Below are 24,462 nucleotides of genomic sequence, written 5' to 3' on the forward strand. Positions count from 1 at the left end.
GCCACATCCCAGCCCCATGTGCCTCCGGGGGAGCAGTGTGTGCCCCCAGACGCATCCCTCCAACCCCAGGTTTCCTCCCCTAGAAGGACTCTCCCCGCTACAACAAACCAGAAGAGAAGAGAAGCACGGATTTGCCCTACTAAAAGATTTATTAAGAAAACAACACAACGAAAATGGTCACAAAGCCTTCATCAAACTCAGACAGGCAAAAGCAGAACCAGGGGTGTCCCGTCCCACACCTCGCCTTCCTCGGCTGCTGATGCGAGGCACCAAGGGTGGCAAGTCCAGCATGGTGACCCAAACCTTCTCTGGAGAAACCCCCATCGGAAGCTAAGGGGGCTCCAGGGCTTCTCTGCATGGCTGACTCCAACAGAGCCCAGTCCTCAAGCACAAGGTTCTTTTTTAGGGGGAGAAGAGGGAGAGACAATCCCAGGCTCCCCTGGCCAGAGCCCAAAGGACCTGGGGGTGGACAACCATTGCTTTTCCCTTTGTTACGGAGCAGATACGACTCCCAGAGTGTGGGGAAGAAGGGGCAGAACACCGTTTTGAAAAAGCATGGGGCACATGGGAGTGTCACCCCTCTACCGCTCCCCCTTTCATTTCAGGTGTCATTACAAAAGGTCTTTGCCCCCAGAACAAGTCCTCTGTGTGAACAGACATCCCCCCCCCCTTGAGCAACCTGGTCCTCTCCACACCCTCCAAACTCCCCTATGAAGACCACCCCATTGCCTCCCACCCCCAAAGCCCTACACCCTAAAGATAGCAATATGCGCAAGCGATCATTGTCTCCTCTCTAAATCACACCAGCGGCTAAGTAACATGTGTGTGTGTATGTGTGTTGATGGAAACTGGGGGAGGAAGTAAGAGAACAAGGGAGAGGTATTAAGAAACCCACGGGCAACAACTTTGTGGTGTGGGGAACATAAAACGGGGGACAGGGGGGGAAAGGATCCATCTTAGGCAGGAAGAAGAAAAGTCAGGACCATGCCCGGGGGTGGGGTGGGGTGGGGTGACGGAGATGATGGTGGTGATGATGATGATGGCAGGGGAATCCATCCCCTCCTGTCTGGGAGCTTCTGGGGGGAAGGGGTTGGGGTCTCCACAAACAGCTCCCTGCATTCCAGTTCTGCCCCTATCCCCCCTTGGCAAGGGGGGTAAAGAGAGGGACTCCCTTCAGTAGGAGTTTTCTTCCCATCTGGGCAAAAACCCCACTACACACTTTTTTTAAAGCCTCCCTGGCCGGAACAACAACAACAACAACAACCTTTCCCAGCGGGCCTGGGGCCCAACCGCTCTCTCTTGCTCTTGCACCCCACAGCACGGCCATTTGGTGGGGTTGGAGTCGCTGCTGCGTTTTATTGTTCATGGGTGGATCTCGGAACAGTGGAGCGGGCGGCAGCGCAGCAGCGATGGCGGCATCGGCGTCAGAAGTGGCGGCGCCAGTGTGGCGCTCAGCCCGCTGCCTCAAGGCCGCCCCCTGATGGCGGCAAAGACCTGCACAGCTTCTCCTCCCCGGTGGGGGAGTGGTGGTGGTGGTGGTGGCCGCCGGGGGTTGCCTCAGCCCTCCTGGGCCCACCTGAGGAAAGTGGGGATGTCCCTCACAGGCACGTTGCGGGTCAGGGCCTTCACACGCAGGTTCCGGTCGTCCGTCAGCAGAACCACCTCCCGGAGCAGCCGGATCGGGTCATCTGGAAGGAGGAGGAAGAGGAGGGGGCATGAGTGGGGGGAGTCCAGAGGGTAGGCCCTCGCCTCTGGAACCAGTTGTCCAGCTGACCCACTTGTTGCTCATGGCCATCCAGAGCAACCCATCCCATCCAGATCCCTCCAGCAGGCTTAAAAATAACGCCCCCCTCCCCCCGAACCCTGTCCCTCCGCCGTGAGGTGGATTGTTACAAACCAGAGGCTGTCAGATTGTCAGGCCTCATCCGCTGTAATCCCCTGATTCTGCCCCAGCAAGGCGTAAACACTCAGAAACGACTCCTTCGTCAAGCTGACAAGTTAAGCCGAGGAGAATCTGGCCCCGGAGGGCGGAAACCGGGGCCTCAGGCCGCAGCGGACCTCCTCCTGCCTCAGAAAGGGCAGGTGGGCCAAGAGGTGGCTGAGCGAAGGGCTGTTTCACCTCCCCATGGCCTGACAGGCATTGGCCACGGCAGCAGGCAGATCAAGGGAGGAGCCCTGAGCCTACCATGGGGGAAGCCTGCCAGGGTGAACCCTACTCCTCACAGGGGTAATGCACCACTTCTGGTCCTGAAAATGGGGTCCTTATGGAGCCTATAACCAAGAGTGACTGCCTGACCACTGCAATGGTCCCCCTGTGCCTGCCAGTAAGGGAGGAGGCCTTAGAGACCTATTCACACACACACATCCATGGGCACCTCGGGTACCTTTGTTGGCTGGCATGAAGTCCTTGGCCTTGTCATTGCAGTAATGGAGGCAGCAGGAGAGAATCAAGTCGTCATTGTTTCCCTATGAGGAAAGAGAGGAGAGAAAATTTCAGAATGACTTGCCTAAGGCAACCCAGTGAGTTCCATGGCGGCGCAGGGTTTTGAACCCTGGTCGCCCAGACTCCTAGTCCAACGCTAGACCAAGCTGGTTCCCATGAACATCATCTTAGTAATTTTACTCAGGTCTGCCTTGCCTACCCTTGAGAAAATCTGACATGGTGTTTGGTGTGTCAGAGTCCTACTCCATTACACCACACTGGCCCTGTGATGGTAGCCTGCCCAACTATTTTTTCTAACCAGCTGGTCCCCTTTATTGCTACTTGGTCTTTGGGGAAATGACCCTGCATGCAAAGCAGGGGCTGTAACCACTGAGCTGCGCTCTTGTCTCTAGCAGCTGCCTGGAGTGACCAATTGAGGCCTTCTCCACTCCTTGCTCTTTGGGCTGGAGATGCCAGGAGTTGAGCCTGGCAGGGGAAACAAGACATCCCTTTCCCTCCCTCTTCTGCTTTGCCCCCCTTTGCCCCTGCCTCCATCCCACCTGCTGCCGGGAGATGTCTTCACTGCGGAAGGAGATGGACTCCAGCTCGTTGCCCCGGCTGGTCAAGGCCCGCATGTAGCTGTCCCGCCGCTCAAAGCGAGCCTCCAGGAACTCCACTGCTTTGCGGGCCCGCTCCTGCAGCAGCCGTGCGTAGCCTCCTGCCCGGTGCTCCGACTCGGGGCCTTTAGCCAGCCCATCCAACTCATTGATCACTACAAGAAATAAAACAAGAGAGAGAGATGAAATTGCACATCTTGGGAGCGCTTGGATATCCCTACATGGCAGAATAGGTTGCAGTGGGTGGCCCCTGGGGGTCCTCCCAACTCCAGGATGCCATACACCTGCTTTAAGGCCAGCTTGGGGGAGTCCTGTTGGTCTGGAAGTGGGATAGGTATACCCCTGTCCCCCAAATCTGTATTAGGTACCTATCCTGGACATACATTTTGGAGAGGGGGAACCTGGAAATGGGCATTTGGTGTCCCTGGCAGCACCCACAAAATACCAATTATGTGCCTGCCAATGCCATACACCCAGTAGCACCCCTCCAGTCTCTTCCTGAGACAGTTAATCTGGGACTTGCTCTTTTTCAGCCTTCCAGCCAAGTGCTGAGATCAAGTGGGAAGTATGCATTCCTCTGAGGCGGGAACAGGGTGTGTGTGTGTGTTTGAGTGAGTGTGCAAGGAAAGGGCTTCTCCCCTGAGTACGAAACCCTGTCCCCACACCATCTTTCCCCCTCTGGGTTTGGAGGCTGGGGGCCGTTCTCTGCTCCTCTTTTCCCAAACTCAGCCCCTCAAAGCCAGGAGAGGGCTGTTTGCTCTTGGAAGGGGGGCTGAAAAAGCCAGCGCTGAGGGGACATCAAACGGAGAGGGAAAGGCTGGCATCCCCCTCCCTCCCGAAATCTCTCCAGCCGCTTCCAAGCCAAACAGCCTTCAAAGGGGAAACTTGTTTGCGCTCCTGCCCCAGTGAGCGTCTCTGCAGAGGCCGGGTCGGGTTCAAGGGGGTGGGTGGAAGCAAGAGGGCCAGAGAAGATATCAACCCCCCCCAACACACGCCCTGGGAAAGGGGGGCTTTAGGCCTTAGCTACTCCAGCCTCCCAAGAAGCTCAAGAAACCTCCTCTGCCCCCCTAAAAAAAAAACCTTTCAGAGGTGGGTCCAGAGGATCCATTCCACCAGTCCAGAGAAAACTGCCGCAGACCTAGACCTTTCTAGCAAGGTCACAAAACACACCAAGCAGTTGGGGGGATTAGCTGTGCCAGTGTCCCTAATATTGGGGGGAGGGTTGCGCACTTTGCTAGTGGTGATGGGGAAGGAGAGGGACTGCCTGACTTCCATAAGACACTGCTGTGGTTTGGCTTGCTTGCTCAAGACCCCTAGAGCTGCCCCTTCCCAGGTTGGCCCATCTGCCTTTGCCTTCTGACCCTTTCCTGTGGCCAGAGCCCAGAGCCGCCTTCCCTCCAAGGGGCGCCAGCTGCGTGTGCCCAGAATCCGCCCCCCCTCTGGCCGGACCACCCAGCAGCAGCCGCAACAGCCGCCTGTTATCTGCTGGGGCCAAGCCTGTTTACCAATAGCAAGAACCAGCCTTGCTGAGTCCGGCGGCGGCGGCTTTATAAGGAGAAAAGGGAGAGCCAGGCGGAGGGCGGCAGGACACCCGCGGCCACGGGGATGAGATGCTTGGCTCTGGCCGCCAGTGGGGAGGACACAGAGGCTGTGCTATCAAGGCAGATCGCCCTCGGCCCCCAAGCTGAGCCCCAAGGATAGCAAGAAGCCTGTAAGCAGGGCCTGAAAGGCAAAGGGCCCTTTTTTCCTTCCCTGTTAGGATTCAGAGGTAGACTGCCCTCAAAGATGGAGGGTCTGCTCTCCCATGAGGGCATCTGGTCCAGCCTGCTGTCCCCTGAACCCATCTTGCAACAACAATGTTACTGAGTAGTCTTCTCACCTCCGCTTGGAGCCTCCATAGAAGGAAAGCCTTCCACTTTCCTGAATCGGGATTCTATTTTCCCACAGGGATCAAGTTGGGGGGGGGGATCTCAGCACTAAGAGGTGAGAAGAATGGTACAACCTCCCCCCCAATCTGCGTAGCTCCAAAAAGCAAGCAAAGGCTGCTGCAGCTTCTGAGAAAGAGTAGGTCTCTCTTGAAATGGATGGGAGGCAAGTTCTAAAATTGATTGATCGAAACATATCAACAGGTAAAGATTTTGTTGTTAGAAAGCCCTTTTGTTGGAAGCCTTCAATTCTAAAAGCCTTCTAACAACAAAATCTTTACCTGCTGATATGTTTTGATCAATCAATGAATCAATCAATGAGTTACTAACTCCCCACCAAGGCACAGATGCCAGCTGGAGATGGTGCCCTGGGTGAGAGGCCTGCCCAGAAGCAACCTTTCTCTTTCCACCCTTCTGTCAGGCATCACTGCCGCCCACTCACCAATCAGGGGCACCACCAGGATGAACTGCCGGCAATCCAGGAGCTGGGTGAGGCTGCCCAGGTGGTCAATGAAGCCATTGGTGTCCGGGACCAGGAAGACGGGTCGGATCTCCAGTTCCATCTGCCTCACTTGAGCCTGGTCCTTCAGCACTGCCTGGGATGAGGAAGGAAGGAAGGAAGGAAGGAAGGAAGGAAGGAAGGAAGGGTCATGTGAGCAAAAGACTGTCATAGTGGCATGAACTGGGAAGAAGACCTTCCCCCCTGCAACCCACCAGGCCTCCCTCGCAATAATTGGCTTCCACTTAAGGAACAGAAGACAAGCCTCCAAAGCTGCATCTGCACCACAGAAATAATCTGGTTTAACACCACTTTAACTGTGGTGGCTCAATGCTATAGAACTGTAGTTTTGTGACATTCAGCTTTCTCTGACATCTTTTCTAATGAGTCATGTCTCCTCATTATATTATTACTGTGGTTGTTACTATTTTTATTTCTATTGCACCTTTCCATTCCAGACTGGGACTTAGGGCAGCTTGCAACTATTAAAAAATACACTGTTAAAATTCACAAGATAGAAAAATTAAAACAAGATTAAACAATCAAACATTCCAAGTTTGATCATCTTGGTTTGGTTGTCTTGGCTGTTGGGGAGAGTCCAGACTTTGTTTGCTCTTGGACCCACAAATCTGTCCTTTTGGCAGCCGGGGGATATCCGCAGGACCCCCCTCCAGCCCCACATTTCAAATGTGATTCTCTTCCTGCCTGCTTTTCTCCACTGTCCACTTTCCACAACTATACAAAGAAATGGGAAAAACAATGACTTGGACCATCCTGACCTTTTTATTCCAAGATCTCATTTTACATTTGAGGATCTTTGCCTTGTGACTTTGCCCTTCCAAGTGCCAGTCTTCTTCTGAATTGGCACAATGCAAAATGAGAATGTGCCTATGCCCCAGCCTGGCTTGTCTCTTCCGGGATTTATTCCATTGGCCACAAAAAAAGCACCAAAGCATCCTAAACACTGATGGGCAAATGGCCCCGCAATTGAAGGAAGGGAATTGGGGCTTTGGTTTTGGTCACTCGTGAAGTACTTCTCTGCATCCTCTCCGTTTTCTCTTTCCATTTTTAAGCAACTTGTTGCTCAGCTGCTGTGTTTCGGTTCCCTGCCTTGTTCCCAGAGTGTTGGCCTTTCTGTTCCACGCTTCCTGATATCTTGGAAGCTGTTCTGGGACCAGGAGGGGGTGAGGTACAAATAACAAACGCAGGGATTATCTGACTGATACCGCACAGGAAGCCCGCTGGCTCAGACCTGACCTTGCCCAACAGATTCTCACATCCCTCCGTTGACCCAAACGCCACATGGGCAAGGAACTAGTGCGGGTGCAAAAACAACATTTAAAAGTTTTGTACGTTCTTGGGTTGGGCAAAGCTTTAGAGTTGTGCATTCCTGCTTGGCCAGGGGCTGGATTACATGGCTTTTGGGGTCCCTTCCAAATCTAGGATTCTAACAATAAACGCACCCTGCATGTTGGGGATTTATATCTTCACAAGAGCACTGGAAAGTTACTTTTTCACCCAGACTATAAGAACCTCAAGATGGGAACTATACTCTGAAAATACCACTTCCCAAACTCTGTTACTGACTTCAGGGAGGTTTTTATAACTGGGATGGAGAACTTGGTGCGCTCTTCTGGACTCCAGCTCCCAACAACCTCAACCAGCAAGGCCAGAGATGATAGGAGATGCAGTCCAGTAATATCTGGAGGATCAGGTAGAAAAGAAAAGACTGACTACAGCAATTAAAGCTACCTTAAGCAAAAATGGCCATGATGTCACACGCTTGGTCCTTCCTGGGAGGAAGTCCTCCTTTCGCACCCGTGACCCAAGGGGATGGTGCCCAGGAGGCGCTCTTGGCCGGGTCTCCAGCCCTCCTGGCAGCAGCGAGCAAGGCCTGTGCCGGCCGTCACGTCCCATCCTGCCCTCCTGGGCTGGCCAGGGAGAGGACGACAGGATGCGCCTTGCCGTGGCGGGGACCATGCCAAGTCCTCCCCCCTCGGCCCACGCCTTGGCCGGCTGACCGGCTGACCAGGAGGACAGGCTCTTCAAGGAGCTGGAGAGGAATTGCCCAGCAGGGTCCAGAGACCGAGGGGAGGTTTGTTTGCATTTGGCAGCTGCTGGCCAACATGACGAGGAGAAAGGAGAGAGCGATGGAGGGAAAGGCAGGCAAAGAAGGAAAGAAGGAAGGGTTTTGCACCAGGGAGGGTGAGAACAGCTTAAGGAAAGGAGGCAGGTGGTGGTGGAAGTCATCCAGAGCACCCCCAAGCATGTGCAGAATGGCACTCAGAGGACCCCTTCAGCAGCACAGGCTCTAGACAAATGTCGAGGGCAGCACTGCAAGCACAACCTTCATGCATGTGCAGAGGGACACTTGGAGGCATCCTTCAGTAGTGCAGCCTCTAAGCAAATGTTGAAGGCACATTTGCTAGCCAGTCTCTGATGCCCTACAGCACAGCAGGAGAAAGAGAAAGGAGGGATCCAGGAACCACCGCCGCCACCGCCAATGCCTTTCCATTGCAGCCTCTTTGGGGATTGGAGGGTCTTCCCAGGAAATCTGTTGGGAAGAGGGCTGGCAGGCGGCACAATCCGACGTGCCCGCCAGCACACTCTCCCACTGCCACCGCCGCCATCGTGGAGCCGCTCGGGGCGGGGGTTGCCCTTCTGTCGCAGGCAGGTGTGCAGCTGTGCATGCGTGCCGGACAATTGTTTCCTGGTGGAAAGGGCCTGGAGCTAAAATTAGCCGTCTGCTCGGCTCCCACCTCATCTACGTCCTTGCAGGGGGGTGGCTGCGTCTGGCGGTGGGCTGGGTGGGGGGCACTAAAGTGTGGGAGCTATTTTGGGCAGGTCAGTCTACACCTCCCCAGGGACCCAGCTGCCCCTGGTCCTATCCATGCCCAGATTGAGAAAATAAGAATGGGAGGCCGCCCTTCGTCCGGAGGAAGAGGCTTGTTATGCTTCAGGTGGGGAATGCGTCTCAGCTGCTCAGGAAATGCTGCCTCGCTCTCCCTCCTCCAGCACAAAGGACATTTGGGGGGGGGGGTGGCGGCAGCCATGAGGACCGCAAGACATGGAGGGCATTATTCGGGGCCCCGAGCAGACCTGCAAAACCCTCAAATTTCCAGAGAAAAGGAGCTTTCTGTAGCTCTGCAGTTCTTTCGCCAAAAGACTCCTCTGGACTCAGTGGCATCGCACTGCCTTTGCCCACACAGGGACACTACAGTGGTACAGGGACAAGATGGAGGGGGGATCCTTCAAGACCATCTGCCCTGGCCATTTCCCACACTGCAAGTATGTTGCTACAGGGGCCTGCCTTCCCAAGCAGAGGCTGGGATACCTGTGCTTCAAGGCAAAGGGGGCTGCCTGCGGAAAGTCAGCGAGCCAAGCTGCAATATGCCTCGAAAGCTGATGTAATCTAAGAAAGGAAAGGGAGACACGCTGGGAGTTGGGAGTGGTATGCGGAGGCAGTTGGGAAGATGCCAAAGAAGCTCCCACCTTGAAAGAAAGGCTCCTGACAGGTGGCTGAGCCTTGGGGCAGATCTGCAACCGTGGCTGTTTCTTTCTCCAAGGCTAAGACAACTGGAGGCAGTTGTGGCCACAGATCCACTCCTTCCTGTGCCTCCCTGGGAAACTTTGGTGATCAGGGCCTTGGTCGCTCGCTGCCTTGTGAGAACGAGACCCAAGCATCTGCACTTTCTAGTGGCACCAGGAGCCTCCGTGACAGTCTGATGAGCAACTGGGAGGCTGAAGCCATGGAAGATGGCGGGCCCTCAGGTCCTTGGACCTCCAAGGATGGCCCTGCCAGTCACCTGGCAAGCGTGTCCCAAGTCCCCTCTTTCTGACACAGACACCCAAAGCGGTCTGGTCCCTCTGTTCTGGTCCTTCCGTCCTTCTGCTGGTAAGCAGAGCAGCTCTGTGCAGCAGACCAAGAACGGTGGGCTCGGGAAGGAAAGAGAGCGAGAGAGAAAGGAGAGTGCGAGTGCGGTGGATCTGGGCCCGCCGCCAACCGCCAGCGGGTACGCATGTGTGCGCTCCCCCTTCCCTCCTTTCCCCCTTCCCTCTCTCTCTCTCCCAGTAGGGCCTTCAGCGGCCCTGTTTTACAACCACCTCGGCACAGACTCCAGAGTTCACGCATCTGGCTAGACAGATGTGTTTGGCTCGTGTTCAAGGCTGGGAAATGAAGAGTTATGGAAGTGAGGAGGGCCCTGGGCATTTGGGGAGGGAGGCAGGGAGGGAGCGGGCAGTGGTGGCTATGGGGGGGGGGGAGGAGGAAGGAGGGGGAATTTCCTTTGGATGCAGGGAGTTGGCCGGCCGGCAGGGGCGAGAAGCAAACTGAAGCCCAAACCCTGGGGCCTGTCCGGAAGGGTCTGGCAACAGAGATGCTTCCAAGGGGGCTGTTTTGTTTGGGGAAGAGAAGGCAGCGCAAGCTGGGGCAGATGGAAATGGAACCCAGGAACTGGGCCTGGATGCTCCCTACAGTGGTGGGGCAAAGGGACCATCCAACAGCATCTCTCTCTCTCTCTCTCTCTCTCTCTCTCTCTCTCGTGGCACTTCTCCTTGCAAAGAGATGTGGGAGGGAAAAGAAGGGGGGGACAGAACAGTCAAGGGCCATCTTTATTGCCCACTCCTAACCTCAAAACCTTGGGGTTGCCTCTTTTGCCAACAGGATCATTGGGGGATTGATAATGGGTCAGGATGCTGGGCCAGACAGACTTTGGGTTGGAGGGAGTTCTAAGAATTTGGGGTGAATGGGAGATCAGTGGGGCACTGTGAATCTTCATACCACAATCCTAAGGAGAAAAGACTGAGCCTAAATGATTCCCCACCCACATCCAAATGAAAATTGGGGTTTTTGAACTGTAAGACCCAGAATTCTGGGCATTGCAGTTCAAAACCACCCAAACTTTCTGCAACGTCTGGGCCTTCCCTACTGTAAAGGCTCTTCCTCCCTGTGCCCCCCTCCAATAATCCTATTGGTTCACACCATATTCTTTTTCCAAAACAGCCCCCTCCCCAAATCTGACCTGGATTTTGTCCTGGCGGCGTTGCTGTTCAGCCACCTTCCGGGTCAGCGCCTGTTTCTTGGCCCGTAGCTCCTTGATGTCCAGCTCGCCGCCACTACCTTCGGCCTCCGAGTCGTCCTCAAAGGCCTCAATTCGGATGTCGTCCTCCTTCCCATGCAGGCCAGGCAGAGAGGGAAAGAGGGAATGAAAAGAAAGAGAAGGGGAAAACTGAATGGCAAGAACTGTTGCGGTCACCCGCTGGCTGAAGATTGGGAAAGTGTGGTCTACAGCATGTATGTGGCCCCCAGGCCCCATTTTTCTAGTTTCAAAGACCCCCTGCAAGACCCTTAAGTTTGAAAAGAAAATTGGCCAGGAATTCAACTAAAAATAAAGCCACCCAAAGTGGTTCCCTTACCCCCCACTCTTAAAGTGGCAATTTTCAAAGAAGTAGCCCAATTCCCAGGGTTCCTTGGTCACAGGGTTTTTCCCCCACTCAAGCTGGGGAAAGTTTATTTTTAGGGGTCAGGAACTCCCACAGTTCCTGGGTGATGATGGTAGAAAGGCGCTGGGAGCAGAACTTGGGTCTTCCTTCCCTTGGCCCCTGATATGAAGGCCCAGAAGCACATGCTGGGCTGTGGGTATACTGAGGTGTGCTATGAAGCCACAAGAACTGGGCCATGGACCCTCCTCAACCCCCTGGTTTCTCTAAAGCCAAACTAAAGCCCACATCTAATTACCCCTAAATCCAAAGTATTATGACCTAGAGAGCCCTATACAGCTTAGGTTCAGGCTACCTGACAGACCATATATCCTCCCTGAGCTCAACCTCCATAAGGGGGGGGGGACTTCTTTCAGTCCCACCACCATCATAGGCACAGCCATTGGGAATATGGGGCAGGACCTTTTCAGTGGCTGCCCCAAGACTTTGAAACTCCCTTCCTTGAGGTGGCTAGAACAGGCTCCTCCTTGCTGGCCTTCTGTAGGCATTAAAAACTAGAATTAAAAGTGGCAAGTGCTGCAGAGTTTCAACTGTACTGTGTTATCTTTCAAAATCCAGATTTTACTATTCTTTAGAGAGATCGCCTAGAGTCTAACTCTTGGAGGGAGAAAACCCCCTGGGATATAAATAAAGTTAAGAAAGATGATTATAGATATGAGGTTCTAAGCTTGAGGTGTCACAAGAAACATGCTAGGCTTGGAGAGCAAATGCTTTCCATGGCTGCCATTCTGCCTCTGCCTGGAGCCCGCCTCCCAACCTTCTGCGTGAGAGAAATCCTCTATAGGAGAAGCATGCCTTCTTGGAGGGCGGCTGGCAGGAGGGATGCTCAAGGCACACGAATCCCCCCCCCCCAGGCACACACACACACAGAGGGGCGGCCTGCATAGAACCCCGGGCTACAGGAACAAGCCGGGGCAGAAAAACAAGCAGAGAAATTCCTTAATCACATCAGGATGTGAGAGCGGCAAGGGAGGGCAAGGAAGGGGCGAGGAAGAGAGAGTGTGTGTGGGGTGGGATGGGGGGCAGAGAGAAGCCAAGAGCACCACCGGCTCCCTCTTCCTGTACGTGAGCTGGAGGCTCCTGCTGTGCGGCATCGGCACCCCTCCGCCCCCCCTTCCTCGGCCGCTGGCCCACCCTCGGCCCTGAGCTTGAACCCTTGCTGCCCCTTTCCCCCTTTCCTCCTCTGCCCTCTTCCTCCTCCTTCCCTCTTTCCTGCTGTGCCTGCGCTGCGCGTTATTAAAGCCATGCCCCCTCCCCAGAACCCACCCACCCTCCGCCAAATCCGTTATTTGCAGAGCGCATCTGGAACTCATCGCCAAAGAGAGAGAGAGAGAGAGACAGGGAGGGAGAGGGAGGTTTTTGGGTGGGACTGGCAGGAAGGGGCACATCAGGAGCAAAGCACACTCTGGGGACCCTGCGCAGCCCTTCACCTCCTCCTCATCCTCCACAAACCGGCCCCTGGTTGCCTGCTATAAATAGCAGTGGTGTGTGTGTGTATGTGTGTGAAATGTGCCCGCCAGCCTCCCAGTGTGGAGCAATTGCTCCTGCCCCTCACCCCACTGCCCCCCTTCTTGCCCAGTACCTGATCTTCCAGTTGTTTTCCCCCTTGGCTGGACGCTTCCTTTCCCATGGCGTCTGGGACCGGGGCCACTGACACATACTTTCCACCCTTGAATGCCAGCAATGGCTCTTCTTGGCCACAGAGGGCTTCCAGGAAATACTTCAGCACTGTGACCCTCTTGCAGTCGGCCGCAATAACCTACACAGCCGGGGAGAGAAAAAGAGAGGAGGGGGCCTTTGTAGAAGGACCACAAGAGGAATTTTGCAGAAGGAACCTGGGATCGAGTCCCACTGCTTTTGCCAGGGCAAAACATACGAGGAAGGGGTGCAGCACCCAGGCCGAGGAAGAGGGTAGGGGGCTCACTAGACCCTCCACTCTCTTTGGGGGAAAAAGGCAGGCTGGGCTTCAGGTCCAGCACCATCACCAAGGAGGGCAAGGGAAGAAGTGAAGTCCCTAACACATGCAGCCGCCACCCAAGACCAAACCCAGGAGGAGGAGGAGGGCGGACTCAACCCTTATGGACCCAAACACACTTAGGCCACAAAATCCTCAGACTCTAAATCCCAGAATCTACATCCAGCATGGGTTGCTGGTCTGGGTCATAACTTCCTGAACTCAGATTTTAGTGGACACAGCCCAAATAAGCCCCAAACCCTGCTCTCTTCATCCATCCATTGGCTTCAGAGCAGCTTACAAAGGAAGATACAACACAACACAATAGCACAACAACAGCCCAAACAAAAAATGTGCAGGTTAGGATTCTAGATATGTGGGTATGTTTGTGGGGAATAATCCTTGTCCTTTCCTACAAAGAGAAAGGCTCTCCCACAACATCATAGGGGCCCCAAAGTAGTGGGCCAAGGAGATGAGAACTGGGGAAGGGGGTCTTCACTTTGACTGCATCGCTCTGAGAGCCTGAGAGACCCCTGTAAGGTGAGGAGGGGGAGCGGTAGGAAGGGATTTGGGCAATAAGAACCTCTGGAAGGATCTGGGGGGAGCATAGAGGGCTGGACTTTTGAGGGACCCCCTTTCCAACCCTGAGACTGTATTCAGCAAAGGACTGTCCCAGCACAGGCTAAGGATGCCAGGGGCACACGCGGGCACAGAGGTGCAAGATGCCAGGCACACATTTCCCATCCCAACCCAAGCAGGAATTGGGGGAGACGGGTGGGACTCTGTGGCCTCCCTGCTGCCCACAAGCATCACAAGAGGGAGGGAACGAAGTTTCTTCCCTCCTTTCTGTACAGCACGCTCTCCCTATTGGGGTTTGGGGTGTGTGTGCGTGTGCGCCTGTCCATGTGCAATCGGTCATGTTTTCACATGCCACCCGCCCCGCCTGCAAGCAGTTGCCAAGGCCACGATCCAAACAGCCATCAACAATTGTGAAATCAATATGATCACTTAAAAAAAAAAAAAAAAGGGGGGGGGGAAGCAGCCAAACCAAAAAGAGAGAAATTGGGGGGGGGGGAGTAAGTAATGAAATCAGAGAACTTTAAGAAACGCAGAACTAAAACGTTTGGCTCTTAAAAAAATTATTTTAACCTCTCATCTTAAAAAAAGAAGAAAAGAAGAACCTTCCTAAAAAGAGGCAGCTGACCCATCTTGGGATGCCTGGGAGGAGTCACCAACAAGTGACCCAGGTTGTGTCTACACATCTGACAGAAGGTGGTTTGGGAAGTGGTTTAAGCTTGCAGATGTGGCTGGAGTACAAACCCCATGCGCTGGCTAGGGCTTATGGGAGTTGCAGTCTGGCGCAAGCTGGAGCACCACTTCTGCCAATGCTCAGCAAAGCTACAAATGCAACTACAGTTGCTAGGATTTAATGGCCCTGTGGTCATTAGACCCACCCCAAGTAGCCACTGGAGGCTTTGCAACAGAGCAGAAGCTTTTGCTTTGTGCCAAGATGCTGTGGCTGCCTTTGAGGGAGAGAAGCCCCAGTTGAGTGGCATTCTCTAAGCTGGACATGGCCAGGCCTCCCTAGCCCAAGTGCAGAAGGACAGCCAGGACTGGCCACAGGGCAAGGGGTGGTGGTGGTGGTCAGAACAACAGTCCTGCCCTTTGGCTCCACCACCTGCCTGCTCTGCTGCCCCTCTGGAGGAGAGGGTCAGGGTGGGAGAGAGAAGCTCCTGACCCCCAAATCTCCCCTCCCTGCTGACAATGATTTAGCTTTTGGCAGAACCGCTGGCCAGACATTACCAGCACTGGTGGAAGGGGAGCGGCCGGCCGGCTGCTGCGTCCAAGGAGTGCTGCAGCGAGTGGAGGAGAAGGAGGCCGCATCAGTGGTGGAAGGGGCTGGGAGGGCTGTGGCCAAGGAATGGGGGGCTGATGGGGAGGGTTGCTGCGCAGGGAGTTCAGGGAAAGGTTGACGGGATCCCTCTGGCTCCGAAAGGGCCAGTCCTGCCCTGATTCAAGGAGCTGCGACTCTGTACACCACACGCAGCCACCGCCGTCCTGGAGCATCTCAGCAAATGCAGCTGGACAGGCATCGCCCTCCTGCGCCTTCCACGCCAACCCACCCGGGCCAAAAACAAACCTCAGGGCCTGGCTAGAGTTAGCTCAGCCTTTCCAAACTGAACCAGGCAGAGAGGAGGCTGGGATGATGAGCCACAGCTGGCCAGCTGCAATTCGGGGTGTTGCCAATTCCCCTGGCTTCTCCTCCAGCTGGGTCCAGTGCCAGCAAAGCAATGGCGGGTTTTTCCAGGCATTGTCTTGCCCACATGCAGAGACAAATTTCCCCCCACATCCTGCCAGCCTCCCTTGGCCAGGCAGGGGTCTGGTTCCCTTTTCTTTTTGGACTGGGGGCTTTGCTGGAAAGAGGGATACCGGCCACTGGGATGACATGGTGCCAATGTTCCCTTGCCACCATCCATCATCGCCTGCTTCCCAGTTCTGTGCCTGCTCTGTAATCTCAATCTCTCTCAATCTCTGTCAACAGCAGTCACATCATCACACAGGCTCAATGGAAAGAGATTCAAGGATGGAAAAGGGACTGGTCCAAGGAGAAAGGCTTGATGGAATATATTAAGATGAATAAACCCAATCCCTGTAAGAGCTGACCAGTGCTCTGCCCTACAGTGGCACCAAGGGCAGTGTGGTTGGGCATGCAGGTAGATAAATAAAAGGCAGCTACGCCAATGTCAGAAAGGGAGGGATGCCTCAATTGCTCAAAAAGCATTGTGTCCCCATTGAGAGAAGTAGCGGTGCCATTCTCTTCTGCTCCATTCAGGCCTCACCTGTGTCCAGTTCTGGAGGGTGCAATTCAAGAAGGATGCTGAGAAGCTAGAACACGTCCCGAGAAGGGAGACCGAGACAGTCAAAGGTCTAGCAAACTGAAGTCCAATGAGGGATGCTTAGGCAGTTGGGTGAGTTTAACTTTGAGAAGAAGAAGAGGTGACATGATAGCTATATCTTGAAGTAATCAAGGGATGCCACATAGAAGGTGGAATGAGTTTGTTTTCTGCTGCTCCAGAGACTTGACCAAGATCCAATGGATGCAAATCACAAGAAAAGAGATTCCACCTAATTATTAGGAAGAATTTGTTTTACTGTAAGAAGTATTCAAAAGTGGAATAATTGCTTCAGGGGATGCTGGACTCTCTACCTTTGGAGCTTTTTAAACAGAGGTTGGATGAGCAGGAGTGCTTTAATGGTGGATACCTGCGTGGAGGGGGTTGGATGAGATGGCCTTTGAGGCCCCTTCCAACTTTAAGATTTTGGTAAGGGAACTGAAGCCCACAGTGGGTCCTGTGAAGGAGAAGGAATTGCCCCTCATCCCTGGAACATGCCCACTCCACCTTATGCCCACGGCATTGAAAGCCAAGAGGCATTAGGAGCCTTCTCAAAATGGCGGGCTGAGCACGGAGGCATTGGGGGGGATGTACATACATCCCCCTCCAGACAAGAGAGGCTCTGCTTCTGCTGAGAGCAGCTGTGCGGAAAAGGATGATGGAGGCCAGCCCCTTCTTGACACTCCATTAATTACCAGGTAGCATCTCAGCGAAACTGGCCGCAAGTCACAGCACGACCAAGCGAGGGAAGGGAAGGCACGGCTGCGCTCCCCCCCATCGAAACCCCAGGGTTATTCTTCACATATTTCGGGGGTGAAGATGGTGTTGCACACGCTGGGTCTGAAAGAGATGGATGCCTCCAACAGCTCCTTCCACAGGAAACCCACCTTGAATCTTTTTAGGGGAGGGAAAGAAGGTGGTGGTGGGGAAGAACGTCAATTTCTGACTTTACCAGAAGCCAAAAAGCCCAGGCAGCAGCCAGTGGCAGAAACCGGGGTGGGGAATAAGGAAAGGCTGTAGATCTGGATTTTTCCCTCTCACTTGGGTTCACAAGTAACATTCCTATACCAATAAATCAAGATCTGCTTCATATTCAGGGACAGACTTACGTCAAGGCCTAGGAAAAATTCTTGTAAAAAGGTTTTGGGGTGGTGAGAGGGAACTGTGCTTAGAGAAAACTTGAAGAGAGTGAGCTCCCTAATTTTCCTCTCCACTGACATAGAGAGGACTAAGTAAGAGGGCAGTCCTCACTGAGGTGAGGACCCACAGAACTTCACTGATGCCCAGCGCCTTTCAGCCCCTTTTGCAACCTTTCCCGCCTGGTGACCCCAGGTATCTCCCCCCAGAATCCAGGTGCAGATATCCTCCCTCCTTTGCCCTTACCCGGAGGCTGGAAGCATCTCTCCCCTTTTCCCTCCTTGATGTGATTCCAAGAGAGGGGAGGACATCAAAGGGCACACAGCCCCCTCCAAAATCTCTTGGGGATGGGACTTTCAAATGCAAATTTCCTTCATGAGTGGGACTTTTTTATCCCTTCAGGAAAAAACCTCCTCCAGATAAAAGGATTGCTGGAATCTCAGGGAGGAGGGCAAGGGATGCCTGTAGGCACCTTGCAAAGCCAGCTTTTGCAGGATGCTGGATTGTCCCTGAGACTGTGGTCTGACCGAATTAGCCAGGAGGGAGTTTTAGAGAGAAGGCTTTGGAAGAAAGGGTTCTGAGAGGCCATCGATTCCACCCCTATGTTCAATGCAAGATCTCCATCTAGAGCATTCCCAGGCGCAGGGAGCTGTCCAGCTTCTTTTGGAAGACAATCAGAGAAGGAGACCTCACAATTGCTGAACCTCTCTCGCTGTCAAGAGGTTCCTGCTCATGCGCTAAATCTACTCTCCTGCAACTTCAAACCCTGAGACCTGGTCCTCCCCTCTGAGGCAGCAGAGACAATGCCTAGGTCCTCCACTTTCTATTAACCCTTAAGGTATTTAAAGAGGGAAACCATGCCACCCCTCCGTGTCCTCTGTACCAGGCAGAACATGTCCAATTCTCTCAACCTTTAAGGTTTATTTTCTGCCCTTCCTTGGACTGCAGAAATGACACTGTCTGATCTCACTTTGGAAGAAGCCCCTCTTAATTCACCCCAGGGTCCGCCAGAGGGAAAGGTGCACATACGTCCCTTTTCTAGAACAAAAGAGCATCCAACTTCATCCGTCTTTACTCTTCCCTGTGCCTTTAATTTACACAAAGTGAATAGTTGAAAATGTCACAAGTGGCTATACATTTCTAAATGGTAAATATTAAAAAAAATGTGTCAGGAAGGAAAATGGTTATTTGATGAATGAAATCGGAGTGACTTCCCTGTGAGGCAAGACTCTTTGGCCCATAAAAAAGACCCTACCAGTGAGGTCAACTAGCCACATGGATACTTCTAGGACTGGAGGGCCCACTTGGCCATGCAACCACGGCCACACTTGCACACTTGGCTGGATCCTCGCACACTCATGCAAGCTGACACACACCTTGTCCAAATTGGTTGTTCCTGGGGAAGGGGTGCCTCTGGCCGAAGCCTCCCTACTCGCTCTCTCGGCCCTCAGATCCTCAACATGGAGTGACATGTTTTTTTAATTTGGCGTAATTATCTCCTCGGAATTACTGTACCCACAGCCCCCTTTTCTCTCTCTCAGGATCCGAGGCAATTAAGGAAAGATAAATTTCGTTCCGTGGAGCTGAGCTGTCAAAGGGATGAAGCAATGCCGTCCCCCCCCCACCATTTGAAGTAGGAGCTTTGGGTCATGCCTGGTTTATTTGAAACGGTGCCATCACTCCGAGCTGCCGATCTTTATCTGCGGCTGCCTTTCTGCTTGCTCCTCGCTCTATGGCGGGGCACGGCCTGAAGTGATGACACCTGGCTGCCTGCCAGCGCCTCCCCAGACGGAGGAGCCGATGTGGAAGAGGCCGCTGGGTGCCTTGGCTGCAGGGGGAAAAGGGGGAAAAGGAGAAAAAGAAGGGCTGGGGAGAAGGGGGAGCGCCTCTGGTGGGGTGTGTGTGTGACAGGCCTGGCTGGTCCTGCCCTGGTCACATGCAGCCATTGAAACCTACTGGCCGGCCCCTGGGGCAAGTCAAAGGCAAAGGCCAGGCTCCTCCACAGAAATCTGTCTAAGAGAACCCCAGGACAGGGTCGCCATATCAGAGCTGCTTTCAAGGCACATCATAATAACACAACCGCTGGCAGTGAAATGGCTTCAAGGGGAAAAGAGGAAGGCTGGGGGCTACCAGGCCTCTAGGAAGCCACCCACTTGCCTGGACATGTCTCCTCTTACTCCAGCCATGAAGGGGATTTTTTGGCATTGTCACGGTTAACTGGATATTTTAAGTGTTGTGTTGGAGGGAGGGATAATGGGTTTTATTAGGTATTATGTTCTGCATTATATTTTATTCTTATTGGAAGCAGCCACCCTGGAGATCTTTGTTGGCTAAGCAAGAGCTTGTGTCCAGGAGAGACTGGGAGGGCTCTGGGTGGGAAGGTGGCAGACCAGCCCCCAGAAACCATTCTCTGAACTTTAAGTGGGGCAAAGTGAGCCAGGGAGCTTTATTGGAGGGCTATGGCAGAGCAAATATGAGATTTCAAGGGTCATGTAAAATCCTCTCTTTCCACGGACCCCATGACATTTCAAGCCTCTGGGGTTGAGCCTGATGGATCTGTACTAGAAATTACCCAGTAAAGGTGAGAAGACCAAAGAGGACCCAGATAGCATTTCTCTTATAGCAAGGCTTCACTACAGAAACACAGGCTTCCTTGGGAATCCAAAGTGTACAGCCAAACAAGGCCTGGGATACAGAGGGCCAGGACAGACTCCAGGAAGGAGAGTCTGAGCAACAGAGGTAATGCTACCAAGCTTCCCAATATCTTAACCCTTCTGGATGTGGAATGGAAAGAAGAAAAGGAAAAGAGGGGAGCTGGTCTTCAATGTGCCTCTAGACTCCTTGCCCCTTTCCTACTTTTCACACTGAAACAGGCTCAGTCACCTTTCTCTTTCAAAACGTGGAAGAGGAAAGTCTCCCAGGGAGGGTCTGGGTGCTGCTTGGCTCCTGGGTGCGAGGTTTAAGCCCACAAACAGACATCCTAGGCTCTGCTCCAAACAGCTGATTTGGGGGGGAGGTCAGAAGAAGACCCCCACCTCCCTGTACCTCAGCGTGGCATCTTCCCTGGCCTGGCCCCCTACTTCACCTGCGGACAGCAAAGAGGCTTTGGCGCAACGGCCACTCCCTGGGAAAAGCAATGTGGCACCAGGAAGAACCATGGTGATGTGGAAGAAAATCTGGAGTCCCCAGGGAAGCCCAGCCCCAAAGATCGCTTTCCTCTCCCTCCTGTTGTTACTGCTAATCCCTCTCTTGTTCCAGGCTGCCCCACAGACCCCTCTCCCTCTCTTCTGTCACTTCATTAAAGGCTGTGGGATTCCCAAATGAACTTTCCAGGCGGACAGCAAAAGCACACCAGAGGGAGAGACGCTCAGCTGTCCGCAGCAGGGCAGGCTTGACTTTGCTGGGACGCTGGCACAGGCCAAACTTGGCTGCTGCCCAAACAGGAGCCGCTTGGCAGCTGTTGCCACCGGAGCCTCATTTCATGGCAGATTTGGGGGACTCTCCTTAGCCCAGAGACCAGCAGAGGGATTGCAGGGGATGCTGACAGGAATCCAGCAAGTGAAGAGACCCTTCCCAGGGGATGGGATGGGGGGCATTCCCCCCCACACGCCTCCAGCATGCCCTTTCCTGGAATGGGGACCTCCCCTTGGGTCAGATTCATGCCAACCATGGCATCCTCCCATCCTGCTTCTCTTCCATCTCCCAGATTAAAGGAGTCGCTCTCAGCTGTTCAAACTTGCCTACTCATAAAACCCACCCTTGGTTTTTTCTTCAGATGATGCCCCAAAAGTTCAATGAGGGTATCTCTGCAGAGCAGGAAAGCAGCACATTAACAGTGCCAGGTGCTACCTGTGATTCATCCCTTCATGTGCTAGTTGAAGGTTGGGTAGAGCATGGCCTGTGGGTCACATACGGCCCCTGGAACCACTCACACAGCCCCTGAAGCTTCCATCAACTCTACAAAGCCACCCATTTAAAAGCTGGTGGCATTTTTGGGGCCCAAGCCACATAGAAAGTTCCCCAAATACAAGCACTAGAATATCTCAAACCCATCCCTGCAAGCAACCCAGAACCCTCAAAAGCCTTTCTTTCCCTCTACAATCCCTCTCAAAATGGAACTGATGGGACACAAGATGAACTACAGAAGAAAATAGAGGAACCTGGGCTTTCTGTGGGTTTAGTCCTATGATGGGGAAGGGGGGGACTGACCTTTGCTCTCCAGCACACCTCCAGGGCCCCAGAAATCCAACTGGTCCAGAAAAGCCCTGTGAGAGTTGTGAAGAAGCTTGGTGTTTGTGTGTCTGCCATGGGGATTGGATTTTCTTTCATGCAAGGACAGAAGGCAGATGAACTAGGAAAGAGGTTGGCTTGGGTGTGCCAGTGGGCTCTATTAACATTGAATTTCTGTGTTAGTGGGGCCAAAATGCCCTCAAGGCAACAGATCCCATCTGATCTGGGAAGCTAAGCAGGGTCAGCCCTGGCTAGTCCTTGGAGACTTATAAAGAATACTGGGCACTGTCAGATCTATTTCAGAGGAAAGAACTGGCAAAGCTAACTGCCTTGCCTAGGAACCAGGTGTCATCCTCTGGAGGAAGCTATATTCCGGTGTATTCCTCACAAATACTGGCCGGCTTTTGCCCTATGGCTTTCTCTTCAGTGTCCATTGGGGTGCTCTCTGTCCTGTAGCTGCCTCTGCTGCCATTACACCTGGGTGCAAGAGAGTGCCCCCTTCCATCCTCTGGTCCTCCCCCTTCTGCCGCTGGAGCTGCTCCCTCCCTTCCCTCCCTCCCTCATTGCGCTTTACCTGCGCAGCTGCTTCCTTCCTGCAGCCCCCAGCGGGGACGCTTGAGAGAGAAGGATTTTTTTGGGGGGGGGGGAGGAGAGGGAGGCTTCTGTAGGTGCTTGGGAACAAGACGGAACAGAAATTGTTTCACACCTGGCCCCAAAATTACACCACGCTTGGCGCACTGCCAACCCAAGCTGGCAGCCTGCCCCGGCTCCGGCGGACATCAATTAAAGGAGGCCGACAGCAGCAGCAGCAGCACTGCTGCTTCTCGTGATTTTCTGCAGCCACATCAGCAACAGCCCCCCTCCCCAAATCACAGCCCCGGGACCCAGAGGCTGTCAGGTGGGAGACCCCCTCCTCTCCCCTCCCGGGGTCCCATGCCCAAGGTTTGACTCAGTTCAATCCGTTATCCCAGCTTTCCTCTTATCTCCCCTTCTCCTCTCCCTCTGTCATAAATGTGGCTTCAGCCCCTAACCGGTGCCCTCTGGATGTATGTTGGGCTGCTGGCTGGGGAGAATGGGATCTGTAGTCAAAGCATCTGGAAGATGTCATAATGCAATGCCAAATTACTGTGACTGAAGTCTCTTCTTACTGAGCAAAAGAAAGGAAAGGCTGGAGAGACCCATTCCCTTCAACCTTTCAAAAGCAGTATGAAGAGGGACCTTGGAGGTCTTTAAGCAGAGACTGATGGCCATCTGTCGGGGAAGCTTTGACTGAGATTTCCTGCATGGCAGGGGGTTGGACTGGATGGCCCTTGTGGTCTCATCCAACTCTATGATTCTATGATTCAAAGTTACTTTATAGGTGAGATGAGTTACTTTCAGGAGGAAACTGCAGGTGGAACAAGAGGAATAAAGGGAATAATAAGGAAATAAAACTGCAGCACAGTCTGTTGCAAGGCCGGGAAGAATCCGATTTGCCCCCAAAAGTGGGTTTGGGGAGCGGAAGCAGGTGTTTCTCTGACCTGGCAGGGCATCACACTCCAGGTAAGGCATGACTGGGGCCATCACAAAACCATTTGCCACTGAGGCAGAGCCACAAACAGTGGCCCCTATGACAGTCGAATGCTGACCGCTTCAAGCCAGCCGAGGGAGGCAAAAAAGCCCATGTAGAAGAAACGGAGGGAACAGAGGACCTGTTCAGGCACAAATGTAATACACTGAACAGGGATTAATTAAATCAAAGGAAGGTGCACCCCAATTCTGCAGCCTCACAGAGCCCCAAATACCTCTTTAGTGTTCACAAAGGGCTGGAAAGAGTCTGGTGACTGCACTGGATCTAACTTTGACACACACACACACAACACCCCCCCCCTCCGGAGGGAGCATGTGAAAGGCAGAAGCCTGGTCTGGCACAGGTGAAGAGCGGCTGCCAGGGGTGGGTGGGTGACAGGGAAGGAGAGCCTCCCCAGTTGGACCCACAAATGAGAATAACAGATTTTCTGCTGCAGGCAGTGTGCGTGCGCGCGTTGGGGGGAGTCTGGATGTTTGGAGGGACCCTGGGGGAAGGAGGGGGCTCCTGGCTTTTTGAGAAAAGGTATTTTAAAGCCCTGAAAAAAATGAACATGTGTCAGGCTTGGGTGAAGCCTCAAGTTTCAGGACCAGCCCCCCCCCCTCAGCCCCCTCCAAAGGACCCCTGGGGTTGTGCAAAAAGCGTTAACCCGTTCTCTCCTGCAGTATGGAGGCAGGGCTGGCAGATGCCCATTCGGCCCACATTTGCTCAACTCTGGGCCTGTTTGCTGTGGCCCAAAACACACACACAAGACACACATCCCTTCCACCTGCATCTAGTTTCTACACACACACACACACACACACACACACGCACCATGCATCAGTGGCTACTCCCAGGAGGCCGCGATGGGAGGCTCGACTGGTCCCCTCTTTTTCTGCTAGCAGGCAAAGACCTCCTTATTCAGGCAAGCCTTGCTTGGGTTTATGGCTTATGCGGCTGTGCCTTTACCTTTTTTAAATGATGTTTTGAATGTGTGTGTGTGTTTTAAACTTTTGCACAAGTACTTTTTAAAAAGCTTGTGTTGTTCTCAACTAGATGTAAGCCGCCTTGGGTCCTATCCAAGGAGAAAGGCGGGATAGGAATTAAAACACCCCAAAGCCGCCACCACACACACACCCCGCCATGGAATGAACCCAAGATCCACTTCCACAAAATGTGGAAACGGTGGTGAAGCACTTAAATCTGGTAGGCAAAGTGTGTGTGTGTGTGTGTGTGTAAAGGGGCTGGGAAAGAGTCTCTGCTCTCTTGCCCAGAGCAGCAGAGACATGAGTGCGAGTGGCGCCCCCGGCAGCCTCCAGCTGGCAGTACCTGTTGCCTCTCTGGCCATTTCTTATCGCTTGGGTTCTGAAGAGGAAGATAGATAGATCTGGCCCACTTCCTCCTCACGCAGGGCCCTGAAGCCAGCCAGGGTGGTTTGGGGGGCGGGAGAGGCTGCTCAGTGCATGATGCAAGCCATTTGGAGCAGAGGGGGAGCCCTGCCAAGGCAAGCTGCGCTCTTTAAACAAGGGAGGAAATGACCGTATATACAGCATGCCAGCGAGCAAAACTCTCTCTTTCCCTCTCCCCCTTCTTTCTCTCTCTCTCACACACAGAGCAAGAGGAAGTCAAGAGGGGGTTTCATGACACAGAGCTGGATGTCAGCGGCTAAAAGGTCGATATTTTCCCTTAACACCCTTTCTCAATGACTTAATCGTGTTCCGTTTGTACAAAAATGC

At 53.6% G+C, this 24,462-nt stretch overlaps 1 protein-coding gene across 1 annotated transcript in view; it reads right to left on the reverse strand.

Annotated features, from left to right (window-relative positions):
* Positions 1-139: 139 nt before the first annotated feature.
* LOC149301344 (telomerase-binding protein EST1A-like) overlaps positions 140-24,462 on the reverse strand; it is a 66,939-nt gene continuing 42,616 nt past the window's right edge. The window contains exons 14-19 of the mRNA XM_089483893.1: positions 12,545-12,721; positions 10,485-10,631; positions 5,407-5,560; positions 2,983-3,194; positions 2,385-2,466; positions 140-1,688 (exon numbers count right to left, since the gene is read on the reverse strand). Of these exons, the coding sequence (XP_089340019.1) occupies positions 1,558-1,688; positions 2,385-2,466; positions 2,983-3,194; positions 5,407-5,560; positions 10,485-10,631; positions 12,545-12,721 (903 nt within the window). The 3' untranslated portion in view covers positions 140-1,557. The remainder of the gene's footprint in view (positions 1,689-2,384; positions 2,467-2,982; positions 3,195-5,406; positions 5,561-10,484; positions 10,632-12,544; positions 12,722-24,462) is intronic.

The sequence above is a fragment of the Sceloporus occidentalis genome, unplaced genomic scaffold (genome assembly GCF_023333645.1).
Source record: "Sceloporus occidentalis isolate IW3139 unplaced genomic scaffold, rSceOcc1.0.p SCAF_21, whole genome shotgun sequence".
Classification (NCBI taxonomy): Eukaryota; Metazoa; Chordata; class Lepidosauria; order Squamata; family Phrynosomatidae; genus Sceloporus; species Sceloporus occidentalis.